Source organism: Alosa sapidissima, chromosome 6 (genome assembly GCF_018492685.1).
Source record: "Alosa sapidissima isolate fAloSap1 chromosome 6, fAloSap1.pri, whole genome shotgun sequence".
Classification (NCBI taxonomy): Eukaryota; Metazoa; Chordata; class Actinopteri; order Clupeiformes; family Clupeidae; genus Alosa; species Alosa sapidissima.
The window spans coordinates 8,170,267-8,197,836 of record NC_055962.1 but is presented as its reverse complement, the minus strand read 5'-3'; the positions used below and the strand labels follow the sequence as shown (position 1 = coordinate 8,197,836).

Genomic DNA, 27,570 nt, shown 5'->3' with positions numbered 1-27,570 from the left:
TTATGTGAGGCTAGCATTGTAATTGTTATAAAAGGATAACGTTACATTGTAGTCGTATGTTAGTGTGTTTGGATGAAGCATCTGCTAATCATACACATAGCTAACGGTATATGGACTCTACAGCCCATTATGAGGTGATGAAGTAACTGTGCTGTGGCAGAGACTGTAGCGTGTGTGCTTTACATGAGAGAGGTCAGGGGTTCAAGACTGAGTCGATGGATGTGAGGTGAGTATCCCTGTGGAGTGGGATTTGTGTTGTATCTTGTCTGATCACAAGCTATGTTTAGCGGGTGTATAAGTTAGGCTACTCTCAGTTATTATATGATCTTGATATTTGAACACATGAATTACGCTGAATTATGTTGGTACAATGACAGAATGCTGCTGTGAAGTTGAGTAGCCTCTTGCTTGGAGAACTTTAAGACCTCTGGGACTTAAGTGGGCATGCAGAGTGCTGTGGTCAGTGTCAAAATGTGACATGATTTTCACTGATTTAACTTGTCCTTCATGGCCCAGGTATGGGTAGGCCTGTCATGGGAGGCGGAAAAATGGTAAGTTGCCTTTGCTTTGTGACCTTTCAATCTGTGTATGTATTTTGATGTCATGGCTCATAGGGAACATGTGTGTGTGTGTGGGAGGGATCATGGGGAGAAAGTGATGGTGGGAAAGTTAAGTACATTTACCCCCTCACCCCCACCAAACTAAAAGAAATGTAAAAAACATAAACAAAAGGGGAAAAAACAGGGAATGTGGCAGGGAATTGTGGGGTTTGGGTGTTTAGGGGCCAAACATATGTGCAACTAATTCCCAGTGTGCTTCCAGGCCAGCAGGAAGGTGTGCAGCAGCCACCGGAATGACCTCTTCCACCTCCTCCACTAACAGCTCCTCATCAGCCGGCAGTGGGATGGGATCCTGAAGGGCCATGTTGCAGAAGCGACGTCACCAAAACTACACTGCACGCCTTTGCAGGATGGAGCTTCAGGCCACCAGCGGATTTGCTCACACACCTTTCCACATGCCCAGGGCCCTCTCCACAACAACGCGGGTCCGGCTATGGGCGTTGTTGTACCGCGCCTCTGCCTCGCTATTGGGCTCCTAGATGGAGCAGTTGACATGCTTGTATTATCATAGGGGGTTGATGGAATAAAGTAGGTCTTGAAATGTCAGTGCACTCAGGGAATATAGACATGCATTTGAAAACAACAGTATAGACTTTGCTACTATCTCAGCAGCAGAAGGCAACAACATGAGCAGCACCTACAGTAACACTGTGTGTGTGTGTGTGTGTGTGTTGGTACAGCTGGCGCAGATCCTTCAACCATTTGAGCATTGAAACATTTGTGCTATGTGAACTGTCATTTTTTGGTTGTGATTCAACACACAACTTCATAACTACAATGGATAAAAAGTAATGGTAAAAAAACTGAATCTGTGCATTTAAAATATCATGAAATACTTGTGTGTGGTAACAGTATTCAGTTTTCAGTGTCACAATGAAAACACATAACAAGGGCAACATTGGAAAAATGCTGCATAAAGGCATGACAAAATCCCATTGAAATGAAGGGCAATCATACAGTAAAGTATTAATTTATATAGCGCTTTTAGAGTGAAAGAGTGAAACCCAAAGCACTTACACAACAACATGTTGTTCAACATTGTTCATATTACATATCCATATTTATTCTGCTCTTACTGTAAGGTAACTGCTAAGATACTGCACATATTTATATTTCATTTATATTACTCTAAATCACCTTCTGCAAACCAACTGTATACTACTGTCTACACGGCACTATATGTCTTGTCCTGTCTATGCACCTGTCTATACTATATCACATTGCACTTTTCTGCCTTTTTGGCACTTCTGGTTAGATGCAAACTGTATTTGGTTGTATTTGTACTTGTGCTCTGCACAATAACAATAAAGTTGAATCTAATCTAACCATGCCAATTTTCATAGAACATAATATACATTTATGCTAAGCCTAGGCTAGTAAGCATATGGTCTCCAATCAGTAGTTAAAACTAGGACTACAGGTTCTAAACGATCATAGGAATATTTAGTGATTGAGCCTATCCAAGATTCCAAAACCATTATTAAACAATCATTATCTAGGCTCGAACCTACGACTACAAGATCCGAAATGTAGAGGTCTATCCTTTCACGCCACCTTGTCACGCTACAACAAACGAAAATATTGGCCAGTATTTAGCCTATAGGCTATTCGGTGTGTTTCATTAAATGTGTAACTTATTTGTTCACATTTGCTCGGTTGGCGATTTATGCTTCACTGATTAGGCTAATTAGTAGGCTACGTTCAATAGACTGACGTTATTATTAAAATTATCATTATTATGTTATGCCTATTATTATTATTAATAGCCTAATATATATATATATATATTTTTAAAAGCATACATAGCCTAGGGCCTATTGAAATTACTGCCTATTGTTGTAATAAGTATTATTATTATTGATATTATAACTGCTGGGCCCAGGAAACGTCATGCAATGTCAAATTTCATTACTTTTACGTGACTTCATGCTTTCGGCTCAAACCGACAGAGCCCGACATTCTCCGAACACATCTGCAACCATTGTAGTCTGAACTATGTTGGTTGAAACCAACATGGTTCAAACTAATAAAGTACTATGTAAGTACGACGGTTTTGGGAAACAGTCGTAACTTACATGTTGGTTAGTTGAACGATGCATCGTACCACGTTAGTAAAAAGCTAACCTCCGTAGTTGTACGGGAAACGCACCCCTGAACTCTGTGAAAAATACACATGACAAAGGCCAATGAAATTCCTTCTTTATCACAGCCCCTCCCTTTGACTCACTCTGACTGAATGAGGAAGTTTGTCAGTGTGGTTCATTGCTGCTCAGTTTTACTGCAGGAGTTTCTGTACTTTTGTGCTGATAATTTGGGAGAATCTTAAGATACATTTTTGTCAGAGTGCAAACTAAGAGAAAAGAATGGCATCCAGATCTTTCTCAGAGGAGGATTTATCCTGTCCTGTCTGCTATGAAACCTTCAATAATCCAGTTCTGCTGTCATGTAGTCACAGTGTGTGTAAAGCCTGTCTGCAGACGTTCTGGGACACTAAAGGATCCAGAGAGTGTCCAATCTGCAGAAGGAGGTCGTCAAAAGACAATCCGCCTTATAACCTCACTTTGAAGAACCTGTGTGAGACATTCTTGCACAAGAGAAGTCAGGAAAGTACAGAAAGTGAGGTGCTCTGCAGTCTGCACGGTGATAAACTCAAGCTCTTCTGCCTGGAGGATAAGCAGCCTGTATGCCTGGTGTGTCGAGACTCCAAAAAACATACCAACCACAAGTTCTATCCCATAGATGAAGCAGCACTTGATTGCAAGGTAAACTTGTCAATGTGAGCAATACAAATTCACTGCCTTAGTTACAACTTCATCCAGACATTTGTTTTGCGATTTACACTGATGACCATAGCGTTATATTACTGTAGTATTATGCAGCAGCTGCCTCTCGCCGTATCCTCTTCTGCACCCTATACGTGTTCCATTTCCGGATCTGGACGATGTGTTTCCAGAAGCCTTCTTAACGTTTGGAAGATAATCCACATTTCTATTAGCCTAGAAATCTAGACGCACCCTAGCAGCAGCAAATTGCATTTGCTTCCAGGGCTACATTTCTATTACCCTGGAAATCCAGAGTTCTTGCGAGAGCACAATGGAATTGTCTCTGCGAGACACTCTGGCAAAGAGCAATGATGCACGTTACTTTTCCCCCAACATTCCGGGGAACCACCTAAACTGATGAAGACGGCGCTGCAATGTTGGAGGACAGTAGGCTAGAGATTGGTTGTACTGTTATCCGATTGCGTCGAAGCCGAAATCATTCAGAGTAAACATGGTCTAATGTTATCCAATTGCGTGCAGTGAGATTTTTAAATGCATGCTTGTTGCCGCCCCTTGAGTTGGGCCATTAATCTTTCTAGATTATCAGGGTCTGGATTTTCCAGGCTACATTTCTATCACAATCCACCTAAATGTCATTCACCTGAAATTAAGGCACAACTTGGTATGACTCCAAAATGACATAGCGTTAAGAAAGGCCTTTGGAAACGCATGTCTCATAGAGTGGTCTGTCTTGATACTGACATTTCTTTCTCTGTGAAGAATGTGGACATATAGAGCCACAATAAAATAAGATGTCACGTTTTTTTTTATTAATTGCAGGAAGAACTAAAGATCAAACTGCCAACTTTAAAGGAGAAACTGAAACGTTTTGAAAATGTTAAACTCACTTATGATAAAACAGCAGACTGCATTAAGGTGAGAAAGGCATTTACATCTATCACAAGCATGGGCGGATTATGAACTTTCGGGTCCCTGGGCCCAGATGTATTAAGGGCCCCCCACTAATTGTTGTTTATGTGGGAGGGGGGGTTTGGGGGTCCTCCCCCAGAATTTTTTTAATTTGTTTGATGTGATTTCCTGTATTCTGGTGCATTTTGGGGATGGCCAATACTAAATTCAATCAGATTCATAGCCTACATCCTGATTTGTTGATATTGAGGCAATGATTCCATGCAAAGGCTTGGGCTTCAGGGCCCCCTGACCCCTTGAACCCCTGGGCCTGGGCCCGGTAGGCCCGTGCAGTAATCCATCCCTGATCACAAGGCCATCACACTAAACTATTGTCATTATAAATGTATTTCCTTCATGAGCGTAAGGTTAGATAAGGACGCTGGTGACTACAGTCATCATCAATATTTTGAGATGACATTGTCCATAGCAATATTTTAGCGAACTGTGTTTTGGTATTTGGACCGATTCCGACGGCCAGGACAAAGAAATGCTGTCATTTGAATAGCTGAAGCCAAATGGTGAGTTATCTGACACGCACAAGACTTTCAAAGTACAGGCTACTTCACTTTGTGGCGGGACTGGCAGACAAGCGCGGGGGTGTGTCGGGGTAGGCTAGTCAACATAGAAGTCACGCTATCATGATAGAGTTACTGTTGATTAGGCCTACCTTAAGTTAGAATTTTGCAGTTGCAATAAACAATGGATCTGAGACATTTTCCTGTTTATATATTCAGTGTATGTAGGCTAATGTATTTGTGAGTGAGTGTAGCCTGCACAATGCAAATAAATAAAAGATAAACTAGTGCATGTCCATAGAAATGAACATTGCGAGACACTTATCACTTATGATTCCAGAAACATTTTCTTTGAATTGTTGTTTTTTGAACATTTATTTTTATCAAATGACATAGAAAACATTATGAATTGAATCAACATATATTTGCACTATATGCACATGCACAACTATTGTACGTACGCCCCTGATTTCCATGATGCATATAAATCCAGACTCAGGCCCAACACACAGAGATGCAGATCAAGAAGGAGTTTGGGAAGCTTCACCGGTTCCTACGAATTCAAGAGGCAGCCAGTATAGCTGCACTGAGGAGCGAAGAGAAGCAGAAGAGTCAGGCGATGAAGCAAAAGATTGGGAAGCTGAGCAAAGAGATCTCATCTCTTTCAGACACAATCAGAGTTATGACAACACAGATGGGAACTAATGATATGACATTCCTGCAGGTAAGGACCGTTTTACGAAAATCTCACAAATACAATCACAAATATACGGCCACATGAATGAGATGCCGTAGACTAAGCAGTATGTTTGTTTGGATGCAGTGCAGGAGCAGTGAGTTGAAAATGAACATACAGGAGTTGACATTTGTTAGTTTATTATAATTTAACAACCAAATATTATCTATCAAGGTATATTATTATCTATTTATAGAATAGTGTTATTTTATAGCACCTCTTGTCATGAAGGACATCAGTATTCAAAACCCAATACTTTTCAAATGAATCCAAATCCATTCCCCCCTTTTGGTATTTTTCAGAACTACAAGAGCACAGTGGAAAGGTGAGTGATCTGCCTCCTGTCTCTCTCTCTCTTTGTGGTTCTGAACCCAAACCCACAGAAGCACTGACTCCTTATTCCAGAGCCCAGTGCACACTGCAGGATCCAGAGAGGGTTTCAGGAGCTCTGATCAATGTGGCAAAACACCTGGGCAATCTGAAGTTCAGAGTCTGGGAGAAGATGCAGGAAATGGTCCAGTATAGTAAGTATTGCATTGCAGTACATTTCAAATATATTATAGGCTATTATATTATATTTATAAAACTCTTAATACTCTAATAATATACTATTATTGTATCCTGGATGACAAACCTCAGAAACTTGATGTTGATGTAAAAGGCAATTATTAAAGGTGCCATGTGTAATGTCCGCCAAAAAAATCAATTCATACTCCACATTCCATAAAAGATGGGGGCAGTATACCTCCAGAAAGTGAGTTGGTCTACCCTAGAGTAACAACCGAGACACGTATATTGCAGTTTGGCTGGCGGTTATGTTGCCCGCATACCGCCTCCCATGGCCGAAACTGGTATTATGACACCTGTCGGGCTGTGGCTAGTAATTTAGCATGCTAATTCAGGTTGATATCTCTGCAGCACTATACCTTGTCATTTTTTTAATGACATCATCACCCTTATTTCTTCTCATTCTTTTGATGCATGTAGCTCATTTTTTGGGATATTTTTACCTCAATTCTTACACATGGCACCTTTAAAGGGAGTTACCATTGCATATAAATCATTCTCTTTTCTTTATTATTATTTGTAAAGTGTACTAGAGGATATGCAATCATGTTGTTTTCTCAAATTTATTTTTTCTAATGTGTAGCCGACTAGGGTCTGGCAATGCTCCATTGGGATTTGCTGACATTCATGAGGGCTGTAATGGGCATTGATAGAGTAGACTTAGAGGGATTGGATGGCGAATTCATCATAACTAATGTTACAAATTGGGCTTTTAATAAAGTAATATTGCATAGGTACTAGGGTTGGGTATCGTTTGGGTTTTATCCGATACCGGTGCTAAATCAATACTTTTAAAACGGTGCCGGTGCCGTAACGGTGCCTGAACCGGTACTTTGTATTTAAATTAAAATGGTCTAAAGCAGGAATTGCTTTTTTTATTGATAAGACACATTTGAAGAGGAAATTGAACTGTTATTCAATTTACTATCAATATCTCATTGCTCCTACGCATAATAGCCTACATTTAAAGGTTAAAACAGCTTGCCATGGATGCACACACAATGGTAAGCTCTGCTTTCAAGTTTACCCAGTGTAGGCGGTTTGCCATAAGGTATGTTAAAACCGCTTGCCATATAGAACTGCCAGGTCATGGACAACGGCATTTGCAAGCAAGCTAATCTGACAGCGACTCTTTCTGAATTATTTTCCAGTTAATTTAGTGTGTTCACAAATGGTTCAAGAAATTTCATGTCTTCCCCCATAACACGCAAAAGTTTTGAACATGTTAGGCTACATGTCGGTGTTGAAATTTTTAGATTCCCAGTGCTAGGCATTTTAACAGCAACTATGGCTATGCGCTATACCAGTCAGCTGAGTTTAATTAGCGATAAAGTACGGAGGGTTCCGTAGCCTCTTTGACAGCTCAGTGACATCGGGTATGTAACCTACATATTTATGTTTTCGCCAGCTAACTTTTAACATGATCTTCATATTCATTGTGATGCTATATGGACCTCATGCATATGAACGATTAAGATCATGCCATTATGTTGTTTAGAACACACCGTGAAATAAAATTTTCATCTTACAACTTTGCTGATAACATTTCAAATAAATGCCAGCTAGCGCATTAGCAAAGATATTGTGTAACGTATACTGTTGATGTTTCATAGCCTTTTGCTTGTGTGTAGTTAGGCCCACTGCTAGATTTTGACAGGAGCTCGTGATATCGCTTTAAAGCTACTTGGGCTCCCGCAAGCTGTCAAACACTGTCCACTCACCTATAGTGGTGACCCCTCTGGTTTATACATCCAGTGTATATGTTAGCTAACTGTATCTGGATGTGTTGCTATCAGAGCAAGAGTTAGAGATGGCGCATGACATGCAGTGATGCCTCGTACAAAAAAAAAAAAAAAAAAACGAGATTTAAGCACTGAAATGAGGCACCGAAATCCATGTTGTTATTCGATGCAGTTACTACCGTTTGCGTCAGCACCGGTGCCATATTAGAACCGTGTTTCGGTGCCCAACCCTAATAGGTACCATAGTATTAATTATTAAGTTTCAAGTTTTATTCATGGTACTAAGGTAACATGTGAAGCACATAACTGAATTTGACCTGGCCAACCTCTCTGTTTTCAGTTCCAGTCATTCTGGATCCAAACACTGCAAACGCACGTCTTGTCCTGTCTGACGATCTGACCAGTTTTAGGGACAGTGATAAAGAGCAAGAGCTTCCTGGTAACCCAGAGAGGTTTAGTGAGTTTGCTACTGTCCTGGGCTCTGAGGGCTTCTCTTCAGGGACACACTGCTGGGATGTGGAGGTTGGAAAGAGCCTACGCTGGAATGTGGGGGTGATGACAGAGTCTGCCCAGAGGAAGGGAGACTTTGCCTCCATGAGTGGTCGGTGGATGGTGACTAATAAAGAGGGCAAATATAAAGCACGTTCTTCCCCACAACCTATCATTCGCCTTACAGTGAAGCAGAAACCCCAGAGGATCAGAGTGCAGCTGGACCTGGACAGAGGGAAGGTGTCATTCTCTGACCCTGATAACAACACACATTTGCACACTTTCACACACACTTTCACTGAGAGAGTGTTTCCCTACTTTAACACGGTCTGTGAACACTTTCCCCTGAGGGTCTTACCAGTGAAGGCCTCCATAAGAGTACATGGACTCAGTTAACAGTGTCAGTGACTTCTTCAGAGAATGTGTACAATTTTAAAAACCATAATCATAGAATTTCTTTTAACCACAGAAATTAGGAGATGCAAAGAGGAAAAGTGAGGAACATAAATGTCTAAAATAATCCAACTCTGACAATATCTGGACAATAACTACAAATAGCAACAAGGGCATACAGGTAGTAGTAGAAGTAGTTGTCTTGATGTTATTTGATATGTTGTACTATAGAGACCAAAGTGGACTTGAGTGTCGGGATAAATGCCTTATTTGGGGGAATTGCCCATTGATGGCTGGTGGCTGGCACACTGCCAATCACAGTGATGCTCTGAGTCCGTACATCCCAGGCTGGTGGTTAGTAGCCTTGTGATTAATGCTCAGTGACACTTCAAGGAAGCTTCCTCGACCCACCACTCTCCTTATGTATGTCCTATGCTGGGTTATGTAGTTCAACTCCATCCAAGACCTCCACTCTCCTCACAGTGGATATTCTATTTCAAAACACATTGTAGTTTTGAAATAGAAAATAGTGCTGCCTTGCGCATTGTTCATTAGAAAATACTTTCATATTGACAACAAGACTAAACGGTTTGACTATCTTGACATAAACAATGCCATGACTTGTCGTTTTGATTGCACTTACCGTTTTTTGGCAATGCATAAATACTTGCTTTTGAGGCATAAACTAAGCATATTGAGCAAGATACACGCTTTTGCAGGCTATCCACTATGCGGTGCAGTTTGCACTAATTGTTTAGAGAAATGTACTTACTGGTGTGCAAATGTTCATTATGATTTGAGAAATGCACCAAAGCAACTGAGGAAAAACTGTATTATTATTATGATTGTGCTCCCATGCAGTGCTGAACACAGCAGGACTTTGACTGACACAGACACTCTTGCGACCATGACTGGTCAACACTTAAGGAAGACTTCAGTAAGGGAGTAGTGACATTTTTCTCTTTAAAATTACACTTGTTCCCAACCTTAATTAACTATGTCATTATACAGTAGATGGCATAGGTCTGGCTTTGAATAACTGGCTCTCGAGAAGGACGATCATTGGAGACCTATAAGGGCATAACAGCACTAGAGAGCATGTTACAACATGTAAAAAGCAGTGATGTGTCGACTAGATGTATTTTTGTAAATGCACTACCAGCTGTTGTTGTTGTTATTGTGTCCTATATTTTGCTGATGTGATGATTTCAACTAATGCAGAGACTAAAACAAACAAAAAAATAAAACAAACACCCTGTTTCTATTGTCTCTCGGTTGCTCTCATTGAAATGATGCATTGGATGAGAGACCAATAGTTGAACATTCAAATGCTCTTTGTTGACATGGTCATGTTGAGTTCAACCTTTCCTGGAGCAAATGTTTATTGTCTGGAAAAGTTTGGTCTATGCTGTTTTTTTTCCCGATTTACAGAGCCATGGCAATGTACAAACAATAGAGTTTCTCTTGGATGAACACACAGATTTGGTTTGAATGATGAACTGTGCCCCAATCTGTGAGTGATACCCAACTCTCTACAGGTTTGTGTACTTCTCTCAATGCCACAGTATGCAGATGAAACAAATTATGTAGTCCCAGCAGAAGCATGTCTCCTGCTCATCGTTCTTACGTTCCTGTGCCAAAAAAACCCTTCTTTTCTCTATGTACACCACTTTCTTGGGTGAGATCATACACTCTCATGGATTTGCCTGTTAAGGCGGATATTAAGGCGGATATTATTCAACTTGGCATGTCTTTCCCACCTGATGATTCTACTGTTATTGATTGGATTTATACATGCCTCAGGGATATTTCAGTCTGGATGAAAAATTGGTATCTCCAGCTACAGAGCTGGGGATGAAGCTGGCATGAGAACAGCGAGAGCCAACCTGTCCCGTGGCATCAAGGAAGCAAAAAAGGAATACACTCACAAGATAACCACCCACTTCAAAGACAGCAGGAACGCACAAAGCCTATGGCAGGGCATTCAGGCCCTCACGGACTACAAGCCCGCGCCACAGAGCTGTGAGAGCAACATCCCTCTGCTCAACAATCTGAACCGCTTCTTTGCTCGCTTTGAAGCACAAAACAGCACTTGCCCACAGAAGACCCCTCCCCCTCTACACGAGCAGCCCCTGTGCCTCTCTGCCGACAGCGTGAAGAGGACACTTGCTGCTATCAACACCCGTAAAGCAGCAGGCCCAGACAACATCCCGGGTCGTGCGCTGAAGGACTGCGCTGAGGAGCTTAAGGATGTCTTCACAGACATCTTTAACACTTCCCTGAAGCAAGCCATCATCCCATCATGTTTCAAAGCTGCCACCATTATACCTGTGCCGAAGAAAACTGCTCCATCCTGCTTCAATGACTACCGCCCCATGGCACTGACACCCATCATCATGAAGTGCTTTGAGCGGCTCGTCATGTCACACATCAAATCCATTCTCCCCTCCACCCTGGACCCCTTCCAATTTGCATACCGAGCCAAACGGTCCACAGAGGATGCAATATGCTCTGCCCTCCACCCAGCCCTCACCCACCTGGAAAAAAGAGACTCATATGTGAGATTGCTGTTTATAGACTTCAGTTCTGCATTCAACACCATAATACCACAACAACTCATCTGCAAACTTGACAAACTGGGACTCAGTACCTACCTCTGCAACTGGCTACTGGACTTCTTCTGTCAGAGGCCTCAAGTAGTACGTGTTGGCAACAATATCTCAAGCAGCATCACACTGAGCACGGGGGCCCCCCAAGGCTGCGTGCTCAGTCCGCTGCTCTTCACCCTGCTGACGCATGACTGCACTGCAACCTACAGCAACAACCACATAGTGAAATTTGCTGACGACACAACTCTGGTGGGTCTCATCACCAAGGGCGATGAGACTCAATACAGGATGGAGGTCGACCTTCTGACCACGTAGTGCAGGGACAACAACCTCCTGCTGAACGTCAGCAAGACCAAGGAGATTGTTGTTGACTTCCGGAGAGGTTACACCCAACACCTGCCACTGACCATCAACGGTGCTGTGGTGGAGAGAGTGAGCAGCACCAAATTCCTGGGGGTGCACATCAGTGAAGACCTCTCCTGGACCACCAACACTGCATCAGTGGCGAAGAAAGCTCAGCGCCGCCTGTACTTCCTGCGGAAACTCAGGCGAGCAAGTGCTCCACCAGCCATCATGACCACATTCTACCGAGGCACCATTGAGAGCATCCTCTCCAGCTGTATCGCTGTGTGGGGAGGAAGCTGCACTGAATACAACAGGAAAGCCCTGCAGCGCATAGTGAACACAGCTGGAAGGATTATTGGCGCTTCACTCCCCTCCCTGAAGGACATTTACACCTCCCACCTCACCCGCAAGGCGACCAAAATTGTGAGTGATGCAAGTCACCCCGCTCACAATTTGTTTGATCCACTGCCCTCCGGGAAGAGGTACAGAAGCCTGCGCTCCCGCACCACCAGACTCACCAACAGCTTCATACACCAGGCTGTTAGGATGCTGAACTCTCTCCCCCCTCCACCCTCAGCCACATAACATCCTGGGGCCGGTTCCCCGATAACGCTCACTCTTAGCGCGCTAAGAAGATTCAAAAGATATATCTTACCAAAGTTGTTTATGTTCCTAAGTGTGTTCCCCAAAGTGTCCCTTAGGAAGCTTCTTAACACGCTGCCTCTTACGTTCGACGTTACAAAGGCGCTGTCCCAAGTGAAGGTGCTGAATTAGTTGACATCGATTGCTCAGGAATCGATTTTCTACTTCACGTGAAGGTGCATGACGGCGTTAAGAAACACAACACGTTCTATGCAAATGAAACATTCCTCAAATTATTCCAGTAACATTTATTTTAACATAGTTCAAGTAATCAGTAAAATATAAACTATTAACTAAATTATCAAATTGTCAGTAATATGTTCACACGATATGTTGTGACTCGTAGACTAACCGGGTAGGCCTATCCCTCGCTAATCATCCACCCTCCTTATCCCGTTGTGCCACTTGTGCCGCTTCTTGACATGGGTTTAACAACTTCTTAAAATTATGTAATACACTTTTATATTAATGGTAAGGTACCTTACAACTATAATTGATTGGCAAGCAGCTGCAGTTACTTCTGTTTAATGCGGCATTGATAGATAGATAGATAGGCCTACTTTATTGATCCCCAGGGGAAAATCAAGGTTCAAATTAAAAAAATGCCATTGGTTAATGTTTTCAATAAAAAGCAACCTATCTACAATGAACAGAGAGAGATTTAGATACAGTATGGTGGGGAAGCAACGTAATAAATGGGCACCAAGCTTCTCGCCAGAGGAACTTGAAGTTTTGCTGGACGAGGTGAGCTTGCGCAAGGTGACACGGACTACACGACGTCTTTGATTCAATACAAGGACACGTTGGATCGCTGCCATAGGCCTAGTTGGTCGCTTACTGGACACCACCATGCTTACCCATTTATAGATCTTAGCCATTTAGAAGCAAATTCTTTGCCAGCTTTTAATTATCAAAAGTGATTGCCAATTTGAACGCTTTAATGACATTACTAAATAGCTAATTACCACCATATTAGTTCTGATACCAAATAAAGTAAACTTCATAAATAGGCCTGTATCCATTGCGAACATATTTTATTAGTATTAAAATGTCCATAACATAAAATTATCGTTGAGCCACAACATTGTCAACATACTGTCGGCCTACCATAGTTTGACTTGTACTGCGCTGCGCTGATTTCTAAAGACTGCTGCACAGTGGCGGCGACTAGCGTCTTGAGAGCTCAAACAACGCTAAGAGAGAGCTTACGAACGGTCCAGACCAACCTTACGAACGTGTGACTTACAGAAGATATACTTAGCGTACGAACGTGTCGGGAATCGTGCCATAACGTTAAGAGATAGGTTAAGGAATAGGTTAAGAACTACTTAGCGATAAGAACGTTTTGGGGAACCGGCCCCTGGACTTTTGGACCCACAATGGCTGCCTTGCACTACTCCACTTGCACTACTCCACTTCTACACTTGCACACTTTGCAACTTGTTGTTGTCGTCCTGTTGTCCTGAAAACACTTCTGAACACACTTATGCTGCTCTTACATAACTTGCACCACTATGCCACTTGGATACTTAGGTGAAACAGAACTACCTCAGCCATTTATTGGCCTGACTTTTGCACTATTATATTGACTGTCTACTGTATGCACAATTGCACAATTTCAACCCAAATTTTGCTGCTCGTATTTCTTCATTGTATGTGCCTTCTTATTTACTTTTTATATTGTTTACTTGAATGTTATGTTTGTCTGTGGACCTAATTGGTAAAATATGTCTTGTCTCCACCGTGGGATAGTGGGAAACATAATTTCGATCTCTTTGTATGTCTTGACATGTGAAGAAATTGACAATAAAGCAGACTTTGACTTTAATCTATCCAAAAGATGTTCCCAGCTAATATAACAGTTTAGAATCCAGCCTTCCTCATCTTCTCTGACCCCAACTAAAATTGGCACATAACCTGGGCGTCACCATTGATGGTTGACTAAATTTCTCTGAGCATGTAGCCTCAACTGCAAAATTATGTCAGTATCCTTGTCAGTATCCTTTGCCCACTTGTGGTCCGGACCGTGACCATGGATTCAGTAATGTAGTTTCAATGTGGGAATCAGTATTTTTATTCAGTGGTGGTCTTGGGGTTGTGTAATTAGTCAGAATGGTGGTCCCTGGTTCACAATCAGTTGAAAATCCCTGCTTTACAACATTGGGAAGTTCAGACCTTATCTGACACAATATGCCACACAATTTCTTATACAGGCCATGGTTCTTTCCAAACTGGACTATTGCAGTTCATTCTTAGCTGGCCTGCCTGCTTGTGTAGTGAGACCATTACAGATGATTCAGAATGCTGCAGCATGTCTGGTCTTTAATCAGCCAAAGAGGACACATGTAACTCCTCTCTAAGTTACTCTCAATTGGCTTCCTTTAGCAGCTGGATCTGTTCCCTGCTACTTGAATTCCATGATCCAGCTCTACGTCCCCAATCGCCCACTGAGGTCCTCTGATTAGAGTCTGCTGTGTTGACCAGGTCACAAGACTTAAGACTCTTGTACTCTATGGTTCCTCATTGGTAGAATAAGTTTCCTAGTGTTCTTGTGATAGTTTTGGGACTCTCAAGAGGGGATTAAAGACTCATCTGTTCAGCTTACATGTAATTAATTAATTAATTCTCTTACAGTCATGGTTTGCATGTTTTTTTATTTTGTAAGGTTTAGTTAATATAAAAACATCTGTCTACATGCATGTGTGTGTGTGTGTGTGTGTGTGTGTGTGTGTGTGTGTGTGTGTGTGTGTGTGTGTATGTGTGTGTGAGAGCGAGAGAGAGAGAGAGAGAGAGAGACGTGTTAATAGATAGTGGGGATTTTGACACGATTAAAGGTGCTTGGCTGGCCAGGCTGAGGTGTGTGGCTGCTGGTTCTCATGTTCACACACTAGTGACCCGTGTCTTGAACTCTGACCTCTCTGTAGAGTTCTATCTGTGTGAGTCCTTAAACAGCCTATGTAATACAGCTTACATGATCCAGCAAAAGAATTATGTCTGTGGTGAGTTTATGAACATGCATGCATATTTATAAACATAAGCAGTAAAACAACAGCATTAAAGAATCACTAGTGCAGTGAACTCTACTGTACAAAAACAGTAACATCTGAGGACTTATTCAGAATTAGTTGCTCTGTCAGACTGGCATTATCAGTTTCAGAGCGTATTTTAAAACGATTGAATGTACAGTTCAAGTCTTTTTACACCACATGGAAAAGTTCTGAAGCACCCAGATGTTTAAAACTGTTAGTATAGTTCCTGCAATTGTCCGGTGGTGCAGCAGCATGATATGATTTGACTGGTGATTATTACTGGTTGTGGTGCAAAATTATCAACATTTCTACAAAGCAAGCAGCGCTTGGCAAGTAAGGTAGCCTAGAATAACTTATCCTTTAGAATGCTTCCCTTCTTGTTGCAAGCAATGTTTACGACCATTTGCGCAGTTGTCGCCTCAACAGACTCCCGCTTCTGGCGCATGTTTGCGCACCTCGGTAGCACGCGTCGCCTGCCAGCATGAAGGTGTCAAACCACAATTTGGCACGAGCTGCGTCTCCTTTATAAACGGATACCTCGCTCAGAGTGGACATACTTACTCGAAGGATTGAGGACTTGCATCGAACACTCAGGAATAATCGTGTGGAGTGCTACCTGTCAGATTAGGTTTATGGAGATCACCATGAATTCTCGCCTTGGACATAACGGATATAATAATGAAAGCACAACTCACGAGTCAACACACGAGCGTGCTCTGTTTTGGAGACCGTGGACACGAGGACAGTTGGAACAAAGGCCGGACTCTCATGGGGTGAGTTTATAGGAACCATAGCCTAGATAAATTAACGGATTCATAAAGGCTATTGAATCAAGTCAAGTGGACAGAACGACTGAACAAAAACTGTAATGTTAATATAAAAAGTGAACTGTTTCTCACTGTTTCCTTCATCCCACTTATTTTCTTTTTCTTTCATTTTTTTCTCAGTTTCACGGCAAATCCCTGGTTGAATTATCAGATACAAAGAAAGCCAACAGCTTTGTACATCCTGTAAAGTGAGTCTCGTCTTTCAATCACACCACTTTGGCAGAGTTTCTGTTTTCATCACACGTAACGTATCGTATTGTATTGGAATTCGGTGGTTTCTAACACAAACCTCGTTTCCTTTGTAGGTTATTCTGGCCTCGATCGCGCTGCTTTGATTATCTGTATCAGGACGCCGAAGCGCTGCTCCGGAACTATCCCGTCCAGGCGACCGTCTGTCTTTACGCAGACTCCAGCGACGAGGAGGACAGTGGCGAGGAAGACAAGAAAGAAATGAACTAGACATTTATGAATGAAATTTAAGATGGAGCATAATATATTTTGTAATTTATTTCGGTGTAAAAATTGTAAATAGAAGTAATTTAATGAATGCTTATCAACACCTTTATTTTTGTAGCACTCTTTCTAAGTATCACTATTTATATTTTAAGATATTTAAATTATGACTAAATTGTCCAACTTAGGATAAAAATAAATCTCTAAAAATAATAATGTCTCTCTGTTTACTCTGTTTGTATTTGTTGTCCTCTTTTCACAGCACATGCGGTGATTCAGGTGAACCAAACATGTTAAAAGAAAGTCATTATAACCAATAATATCATTGTAGATTGTTTGGCAGCAGCTGTATAGACAATATTTTTGAAGCTATCCTAGTTATGAGGTTGTGACCCAGGTTGCACTTGAACACAGAATCCCCAGCTCTGGTGGCTGATGCCTTATCCAAAAGGCCACAACAATAGCAATTTTGTGTATATTACACCCCCCCCCCCCCCCCCCCCCTTGTTAAGTTACAAAATCAGCCATAACGCCCAAAAAAACATGTGTACGCAAAGATAATAAAATAAACAGTTAATAAAATAAAGAAAGATAATAAAATAAAGAGTTTCAACCCCTTCACGGCAGAAAGGTACATTTACAGCAGGCTGTTATTATTATTATTATTATTATTATTATTATTACAGTTTTATCTACATGTGCCTGCAAAGAATATAGGGCGCCCACTCAGACAGTGATTGACTTCAAGATTCAAAATTGTCTTTATTACAGTACATCTCATTATATGGGTATAAGAGAGTAAAATTCTTGCTTTTTTTTTTTTTGCTCCTCAAATGTGTGTGTGTGTGTGTGTGTGTGTGTGGGGGGGGGTTGTTGTAGTGCACCGGCTCAGGCTGTCTTTGTTTTCATATTCATAAGCCTTATTGCTTAGTGGAAAAAACTGTTCTGGAGTCTGGTGGTCCGAGTTCGAACCGTCTGGAGGTCCGACTTCGATATCGCTTGCCAGATGGTAGCAGCTGAAACAGCCCATGACTAGGATGGCTGGGCTCCATATTGATTCTTTTGGCCTTTCTGATGCATCTTCTGTTGTATAAGTCCTGGACGGAGGGCAGATCACATCCACAGATACCTTGTGCTGTACGCACAACTCACAACTTGATGTGCAAATGAGCAATAGAAAACCGATTGAAATGATTATTGAAATGATTGGATGAGAGACCAATAGTTGACTAGGATGCACTAGAAGTTCATTTTTAATGAAGATTCATATGACCTTGTGTGCAGGCACGTGCCCACATATACATCAAAGGGGAAACAGTGCCCTTTTTTCTGGAGTGCTTAAAAAAATAATGAACAGCCTATACATATTGTTTGCACAGCTTCCCTGACAAAAACTTTTGATTGAATAAAAAACCTAAATATGAGGTTGGAAGATTAGCCTTCTCTACATGTCTGATTTCACATTCAAATGCTTTTTGTTGACATGGTCATTGAGCGTCAGCGTCAGTTCTGACAGGCCAAGTAGTCAAGGCGCTGCTAACCGCTATGGGCGTCAGCTGATCAGCTGTCAACTCCCTTCGCACTCCCCGCGCTTCTAAATGGCTACATCCAAACAGGGCGCCTTATTTAAAGCTGCTTTAGTTATTCCTAACTGCTTGCTGCTCGCATTTATGCACTCAACTCGTTAATGCATACCAAGCTCATGCTACTGTCATTATCTAGAATCTGTGTGGTCTTACTCACCTTTCTGACGGCCATGACTTCCACCACTGTCGACGAGGATCTAACCTTACTCGAAGTCATCAACGACACCCAGCCATCGCAGATTCAACCAGGCCAGGGCGAGGATGACAACAACACCGTCCGTCGAAGCTCCCGGTTGGCGAATAGAACCCCGAGTGCCATTAGCATCGGCGACTGGCCGGTGTCCAGGATCCTGGAGACCTTGTTTCAGGCCAACATCCAGCCTCCGATCGGCGCCTCTCATGAGGATCTATTTGTCCTCCTCTGCGACTCCCAGGACATCCCACCGGCTGCCGACATCCTGCCTGGGCTTCCTCCTCCCCAAACATCCGGAAGAAAGCAAACTCAAAAAAGGAAACATATCGAGCCAGCCGGTACTGCACACAAACGGGCCGGTGACCAAGTTCGTCCGGGTCCAAGCGCACCTCCAGCCAATGACCCAGTGACTGCAGTGCTGTCTAACATCCAAGCATCACTCCTTGACATGACGGCCAGGATTTCCACGCTGGAAAGCGACGCCATCAGACCTTCGTCTTCACCGACCGTCATTTCCGCTTCAGGAGTCTCCACCGCACCTGAACTGCGTCACCTCCAGCACCAGCCTCAGCGTGATGACGTCACTCCAGAGTTCATTCCTAGAAGGTCCCTGGCCACCGCTGTACCCCTAACCACGGGCTCGCCCTTCTTCCCACCGTCTTCTGCCATCCCTCATCACTTGAGGAGCCAAATATTAGCAGGTAACGATATCAATCTCGTGAAAATTCTGCTGGGCTCTGAATTGTGCGAGCGGCGTGTCGTAGACTGTGGCGACATATCAGTCGCGTTAAAGGATGGGGACCCTAGACTGATTTAAGACTCTGACCTTTCCCGAGTTCTGCGTAGCCGAACTTGATAATTATCTCGCAATTATTTCCGACCTAGCTCTCTCCTATGGGGGAACATTGTTTTATGAGTACCACAAATCATTCTCTGCAAAGGCCGCAATGTTCATCCAGCGCTTCAATCAAAGACTGGACTGGTCCGCGGTCGACCTCGCGCTGATAAGTAGGCACTTCACAGGCCACCAAGTCCTGTCTTGCTCTATCTGTGGCTCTCTTGCGCACTCCTCTTCTCTGTGTCCAAAAACTGCCTCTCGCCCTTTCCATCCTGGCCCGAGCCGCAATCCTGGCTCCCAGGTGAATAGCACTCCTCTCTGTTACAATTTTAATGAGAATGTTTGCAGGATGTATAACTGTAAATATCTTCACGTCTGTAGCTACTGCGGGGATGCCCACCCCAAGTCGGCGTGTCCGAGGAGAACTCGCTTCATGAAAGAGCGAAATAAATAAAACCATCAACGCCTGTCAACGTCCCTAAACTGGGTCGGGCATTGAAAAAGCATCCTAACCGCTGTTTCGTGGATTATTTATTGACTGGTCTTGTTCAAGGTTTCATTGCTGGTCTGTTGCATTTCCCTGCCGTGTCATTCAGCTGTAAAAACGGCCTACCATAGTTTGACTTGTACTGAGCTGCGCTGATTTCTAAAGACTGCTGCACAGTGGCGGCGACTAGCGTCTTGAGAGCTCAAACAACGCAAAGAGAGAGCTTACGAGTGGCCCAGACCAACCTTACGAACGTGTGACTTACAGAAGATATACTTAGCGTACGAACGTGTCGGGAATCGTGCCATAACGTTAAGAGATAGGTTAAGGGATAGGTTAAGAACTACTTAGCGATAAGAACGTTTTGGGGAACCGGCCCCTGGACTTTTGGACCCACAATGGCTGCCTTGCACTACTCCACTTGCACTACTCCACTTGTACACTTGCACACTTTGCAACTTGTTGTTGTTGTCCTGTTGTCCTGAAAACACTTCTGAACACACTTCTGCTGCTCTTACATAACTTGCACCACTATGCCACTTGCATACTTAGGTCAAACAGAACTACCTCAGCCTGACTATTGGCCTGACTTTTGCACTATTATATTGACTGTCTACTGTATGCACAATTGCACAATTTCAACCCAAATTTTGCTGCTCGTATTTCTTCATTGTATGTGCCTTCTTATTTACTTTTTATATTGTTTACTTGAATGTTATGTTTGTCTGTGGACCTAATTGGTAAAATATGTCTGGTCTCCACCGTGGGATAGTGGGAAACGTAATTTCGATCTCTTTGTATGTCTTGACATGTGAAGAAATTGACAATAAAGCAGACTTTGACTTTAATCTATCCAAAAGATGTTCCCAGCTAATACAACAAATTAGAATCCAGTCTTTCTCATCTTCACTGACCCCAACTCAGTTGGCACATAACCTGGGCGTCACCATTGATGGTTGACTAAATTTCTCTGAGCATGTAGTCTCAACTGCAAAATTATGTCAGTATCCTTTGCCCACTTGTGGTCCGGACCGTGACCATGGATTCAGTAATGTAGTGGGAATCAGTATTTTTATTCAGTGGTGGTCTTGGGGTTGTGTAATTAGTCAGAATGGTGGTCCCTGGTTCAAAATCAGTTGAAAATCCCTGCTTTACAACATTGGGAAGTTCAGACCTTATCTGACACAATATGCCACACAATTTCTTGTACAGGCCATGGTTCTTTCCAAACTGGACTATTGCAGTTCATTCTTAGCTGGCCTGCCTGCTTGTGTAGTGAGACCATTACAGATGATTCAGAATGCTGCAGCATGTCTGGTCTTTAATCAGCCAAAGAGGACACATGTAACTCCTCTCTAAGTTACTCTCAATTGGCTTCCTTTAGCAGATGGATCTGTTCCCTGCTACTTGAATTCCATGATCCAGCTCTACGTCCCCAATCGCCCACTGAGGTCCTCTGATTAGAGTCTGCTGTGTTGACCAGGTCACAAGACTTAAGACTCTTGTACTCTGTGGTTCCTCATTGGTAGAATAAGTTTCCTAGTGTTCTTGTGATAGTTTTGGGACTGTCAAGAGGGGGTTAAAGACTCATCTGTTCAGCTTACATGTAATTAATTAATTAATTAATTCTCTTACAGTCATGGTTTGCATGTTTTTTTATTTTGTAAGGTTTAGTTAATATAAAAACATCTGTCTACATGCATGTGTGTGTGTGTGTGTGTGTATGTGTGTGTGAGAGCGAGAGAGAGAGAGACGTGTTAATAGATAGTGGGGATTTTGACACGATTAAAGGTGCTTGGCTGGCCAGGCTGAGGTGTGTGGCTGCTGGTTCTCATGTTCACACACTAGTGACCCGTGTCTTGAACTCTGACCTCTCTGTAGAGTTCTATCTGTGTGAGTCCTTAAACAGCCTATGTAATACAGCTTACATGATCCAGCAAAAGAATTATGTCTGTGGTGAGTTTATGAACATGCATGCATATTTATAAACATAAGCAGTAAAACAACAGCATTAAAGAATCACTAGTGCAGTGAACTCTACTGTACAAAAACAGTAACATCTGAGGACTTATTCAGAATTAGTTGCTCTGTCAGACTGGCATTATCAGTTTCAGAGCTTATTTTAAAACGATAAAAAGTCTTTTTACACCACATGGAAAAGTTCTGAAGCACCCAGATGTTTAAAACTGTTAGTATAGTTCCTGCAATTGTCCGGTGGTGCAGCAGCATGATATGATTTGACTGGTGATTATTACTGGTTGTTGTGCAAAATTATTATCAACATGTCTGCAAAGCAAGCAGCGCTTGGCAAGTAAGGTAGCCTAGAATAACTTATCCTTTAGAATGCTTCCCTTCTTGTTGCAAGCAATGTTTACGACCATTTGCGCAGTTGTCGCCTCAACAGACTCCCGCTTCTGGCGCATGTTTGCGCACCTCGGTAGCACGCGTCGCCTGCCAGCATGAAGGTGTCAAACCACAATTTGGCACGAGCTGGGTCTCCTTTATAAACGGATACCTCGCTCAGAGTGGACATACTTACTCGAAGGATTGAGGACTTGCATCGAACACTCAGGAATAATCGTGTGGAGTGCTACCTGTCAGATTAGGTTTATGGAGATCACCATGAATTCTCGCCTTGGACATAACGGATATAACAATGAAAGCACAACTCACGAGTCAACACACGAGCGTGCTCTGTTTTGGAGACCGTGGACACGAGGACAGTTGGAACAAAGGCCGGACTCTCATGGGGTGAGTTTATAGGAACCATAGCCTAGATAAATTAACGGATTCATAAAGGCTATTGAATCAAGTCAACTGGACAGAACGACTGAACAAAAACTGTAATGTTAATATAAAAAGTGAACTGTTTCTCACTGTTTCCTTCATCCCACTTATTTTCCTTTTCTTCCATTTCTTTCTCAGTTTCACGGCAAATCCCTGGTTGAATTATCAGATGCAAAGAAAGTCAACAGCTTTGTACATCCTGTAAAGTGAGTATCATCTTTCAATCACATCACTTTGGCAGAGTTTCTGTTTTTATCACACGTAACGTATCGTATTGTATTGGATTTCGGTGGTTTCTAACACAAACCTCGTTTCCTTTTTAGGTTATTCTGGTCTCGATCGCGCTGCTTTGATTATCTGTATCAGGACGCCGAAGCGCTGCTCCGGAACTATCCCGTCCAGGCGACCGTCTGTCTTTACGCAGACTCCAGCGACGAGGAGGACAGTGGCGAGGAAGACGAGAAAGAAATGAACTAGACATTTATGAATGAAATTTAAGATGGAGCATAATATATTTTGTAATTTATTTCGGTGTAAAAATTGTAAATAGAAGTAATTTAATGAATGCTTATCAACACCTTTATTTTTGTAGCACTCTTTCTAAATATCACTATTTATATTTTAAGATATTTAAATTATGACTAAATTGTCCAACTTAGGATAAAAATAAATCTCTAAAAATAATAATGTCTCTCTGTTTACTCTGTTTGTATTTGTCGTCCTCTTTTCACAGCACATGCTGTGATTCAGGTGAATCAAACATGTTCAAAGAAAGTCATTATAACCAATAATATCATTGTAGATTGTTTGGCAGCAGCTGTATAGAGAATATTTTTGAAGCTATCCTAGTTATGAGGTTGTGACCCAGGTTGCACTTGAACACAGAATCCCCAGCTCTGGTGGCTGATGCTTTATCCAAAAGGCCACAACATGTGTGTGACCAATAGCAATTTTGTGTATATTATCTCCCCCCCTCCACCCCCACACACACACACACACAATCATACAGAATGGAGTTTTTGTCTGAAGAAAGAATTGGGGGCTGGTCTTGATGACTTTATCAGATTGACAGCCGAAGCCTTCACACAGACTTGAACCCGCAGCTCTGGTGCTCTCGAGGCCTGTGGTGCCATTTCCATAAGGACTCCACTTAACTGGGCCTGTGGTGCCATATCCATAAGGACTCCACTTAACTGGGCCTGTGGTGCCGTATCCATAAGGACTCCACTTAACTGGGCCTGTGGCTTAAACGACCAAATTATGTGCATCCAAAATGTTTTTGTTTTGCTGTACTTTCCTTGTGAGTGGTCAAGTGGGGAATCACTGGGAATCACTGAGTTCAAATATGAATGAATCACTAATCACTATGTTGCTCATTCAGGGGTGTGTTTCCCGTAAAACTATGGAGGTTAACTTTTAACTAACATGGTATGATGCAACTAACCAACATCTAGCTAACAACTTTTTCCTCCTGGTTGCTGTATAGAGTCAGTGCTATTAACTACAATTAGTCTGCATGCAACAATAAGACGTGATCCAAGATTTTACAAAAGGGCATCTGAAGCACTGGTGTAGTCTAAGCCGCTATTGTCCACTAGAGTGTGGTATAACCTATAACCCAGTTATTGAAGTGGTAGAGTGTAACATCAGCATGTTCAATAGCCCTCATAGCAATGCAATATTAGTGTTTCAGTTTCATTATTACAGTGTTACACAGTAGACATTTAAGTTACAAAATCAGCCATAATGCCCAAATAAACATGTGTACGCAAAGATAATAAAATAAACAGAGTTTCAACCCCTTCACGGCAGAAAGGTAAATTTACAGCAGGCTGTTATTATTATTATTATTATTATTATTATTATTATTACAGTTTTATCTACATGTGCCTGCAAAGAATATAGGGCGCCCACTCAGACAGTGATTGACTTCAAGATTCAAGATTGTCTTTATTACAGTACATCTCATTATATGGGTATAAGAGAGTAAAATTCTTGCTTTTTTTTTTTTGCTCCTCAAAAAATAAATAATGAATTGTATATTGTGTGTGTGTGTGTGTGTGTGTGTGGGGGGGGGGGGGGGGGGGTTTGTTGTAGTGCACCGGCTCAGGCTGTCTTTGTTTTCATATTCATAAGCCTTATTGCTTAGTGGAAAAAACTGTTCTGGAGTCTGGTGGTCCGACTTCGATATCGCTTGCCAGATGGTAGCAGCTGAAACAGCCCATGACTAGGATGGCTGGGCTCCATATTGATTCTTTTGGCCTTTCTGATGCATCTTCTGTTGTATAAGTCCTGGACGGAGGGCAGATCACATCCACAGATGCCTTGTGCTGTACGCACAACTCACAACTTGATGTGCAAATGAGCAATAGAAAACCGATTGAAATGATTATTGAAATGATTAGATGAGAGACCAATAGTTGACTAGGATGCACTAGAAGTTCATTTTTAATGAAGATTCATATGACCTTGTGTGCAGGCACGTGCCCACATATACATCAAAGGAGAAACAGTGCCCTTTTTTCTGGAGTGCTTAAAAAAATATTAAACAGCCTATACATATTGTTTGCACAGCTTCCCTGAGAAAAACTTTTGATTGAATAAAAAACCTAAATATGAGGTTGGAAGATTAGACTTTGTTGCCTTCTCTACATGTCTGATTTCACATTCAAATGCTCTTTGTTGACATGGTCATGTTGAGTTCAACCTTTCCATGGTTCTGGAGGAAATGTCTGATTGTCTGGAAAAGTTTGGTCTACACTGTTTTTTCCCCCAATTTACAGACCCATGGCCATGTACAAACAATAGAGTTTCTCTTGGATGAACACACAGATTTGGTTTGAATGATGAACTGTGCCCCAATCTGTGAGTGACCCAACTCTCTACAGGTTTGTGTACTTCTCTCAATGCCACAGTATGCAGAGTGGCAGATGAAACAAATTCTGTAGTCCCGGCAGAAGCATTTCTCCTGCTCATTGTCCTTACAGATAAAGCCATTGATATGATCGCTCATGTGTCAAAAAAAACCCCATTAACAGTATACTGTATCTGTCAGATTATGTATGCTCTTTGAAGGGCGACTGAGTGATAGGTCCACTTTTGAACACTACAACAACATTCATGTGTCGCCTAGCTTTGGTGTGGAGTAGCCGGGTGGAGCTGTTTGTAACTGGGTCGGGGTGGGGCCGGAAAAACATAATTTGGAACATTAGAATTGCACACACAATTTTGCATTGGGAATTTGCTCACAGAACCTTCCTCTTGAATGGGGGATTTGGTACACTAAACTGCACGTATGCCTGCCTGCCTGCCTGCCTGTGAATGTGTGCTCACTGTTGTGCAGGAGACATGGAGGGAGGCAGTGTAACCTAATTGAATTGTGATTGAGCTGCTCATGTGCAGTGTGCTATACAAGAAATGGAATGGTTTAACTGTGATGACCCCTCCGGTACTGTTTCACGCTGGAGGAGCTGTGAAAAGAACAGCCTGATGAGGTCTGTGCTAGGCCTTATTTCATCGAGGGCTGTGGACACAGACAAGCCTGCCATCATGACCGGGCAATACTTCCTCCAGTAAGAGAGGTGATATTTACTACTATTAGTTACAATAACTTACTAATCAATCAAGTGTAATTAATCAATTGAATATTTTGAATTTAAATCTAAAATATCTGTTTTGATATGGTTATGGTTTGTTATGGTTATTGATGTATTTACACATCATGTAGAGTATAGTATATACTATACAATATTATTATTAAAGGTATCAAGGAGGAAATGGGTCTTCAAATGATTTTTCACTTTAAAAACAGACAAACAAATATATTATGATATGAAATATTATATGAATATGAATGAACATATATTTCTCCCCACCCCTCCCTGTACAGCTACTTTCCAACTGGGTTCGTATGCAAGAATGAGCCCAACCAAATCTGCCGAGACATCAAAGTACAATTTGAGTGTCCTCAAGTGGCCCCCCAGGTTGGGAGTGTGATGTTTGTCAATGATGTAGTTATTGTTGTTGTCTCATACTTTGCAGACTTGATGGATTTCAAGTCAATAAGCATACATCAATAAGCATACAGAAAGAAAAAAAAAGATAAAAGTTGCATTTAACAACATCCTACAAATGTTTTCAATGTTTTTTTGCAACAAGAGACATACATTTTTTGATAAGAAACTTGAAGATTTTGCTCCCAACCATTTACACAAAGATTGATCGTTATCTCTCATGCGGTCTCCCTGGGGTTCAGACAGTGGCATAGGAATGGCTATCATTGCAACTGTTTTGCTCTGGAATGGTAGATGTGAAAACAGACACAACAGTGCAACTGTGACAAGGTATTGCATGTCAGTATAATGATATTAAATCAGAGGGGAAAAATATGTCTTTTGTAATATCAAAGAATCCAGGGGGGAACTGAGATAAAGAAATCAGAACATCCTAATACATCTCCTTTTGTAATAAAGCTTCTTTTATTTCTCGATGATAGCAATGACATCAATGACTACACCACAGATGTGGAAGAAGCTTTATAGTGCATTATGACACTTCAATATGTAAGGATTTACTGTAAATACAGAGGAACACATACAACACCGGAAATACCAAGTAAACATACAGGGCCTCAATTTAAATGATGGGCAAAGTGCAAAGTCTAAAGGTTAACTAAAGCTAATTTAGTAACTAGGCAAAATCTATTCAAGGAGCAAACATCTCTGGATCAACTCACTGCTCCCAAATGCCTAGATTGCAAGGTTACGGGTATGCAGGCGAGTAACGCCGCTCCGTCCAGCATCTGGTTTTTGTTTGATTTTATATAAATTTACTTACTTACATGCCTTATGATAGCTTTAGTTGACACAGAAGTTATTTTGCTTATTGCCTGACTTTATGCTTTGCCTGTCATGTAAATTACGGCCCGCTATTGTCATAATTTGGAATTCATATAAACTAATTTCAGCTCCAGATTTGA

At 41.9% G+C, this 27,570-nt stretch overlaps 2 protein-coding genes and 1 long non-coding RNA gene across 3 annotated transcripts; all 3 read left to right on the top strand.

Moving 5' to 3' along the window:
* Window positions 1–238: 238 nt before the first annotated feature.
* Window positions 239–1,166, top strand: LOC121711477. Its single transcript, XR_006032343.1, has 2 exons — window positions 239–551; window positions 823–1,166. It is a non-coding gene; the product is annotated as an uncharacterized LOC121711477 (long non-coding RNA).
* A 1,700-nt stretch (window positions 1,167–2,866) lies between these two features.
* Window positions 2,867–10,065, top strand: LOC121711460 (E3 ubiquitin-protein ligase TRIM35-like). Its single transcript, XM_042095090.1, has 6 exons — window positions 2,867–3,382; window positions 4,223–4,318; window positions 5,363–5,593; window positions 5,908–5,930; window positions 6,011–6,129; window positions 8,255–10,065. Exons 1-6 carry the CDS (start codon window positions 2,984–2,986, stop codon window positions 8,797–8,799), a joined length of 1,413 nt encoding a protein of 470 aa, XP_041951024.1. The 5' UTR covers window positions 2,867–2,983; the 3' UTR covers window positions 8,800–10,065.
* A 5,935-nt stretch (window positions 10,066–16,000) lies between these two features.
* LOC121711961 (protein ripply2-like) lies at window positions 16,001–16,707 on the top strand. Its single transcript, XM_042095859.1, has 3 exons — window positions 16,001–16,194; window positions 16,369–16,436; window positions 16,554–16,707. The coding sequence occupies exons 1-3, from the start codon at window positions 16,054–16,056 to the stop codon at window positions 16,705–16,707; spliced, it is 363 nt and encodes a 120-aa protein (XP_041951793.1). The 5' UTR covers window positions 16,001–16,053.
* The last annotated feature ends 10,863 nt before the right edge of the window (window positions 16,708–27,570 follow it).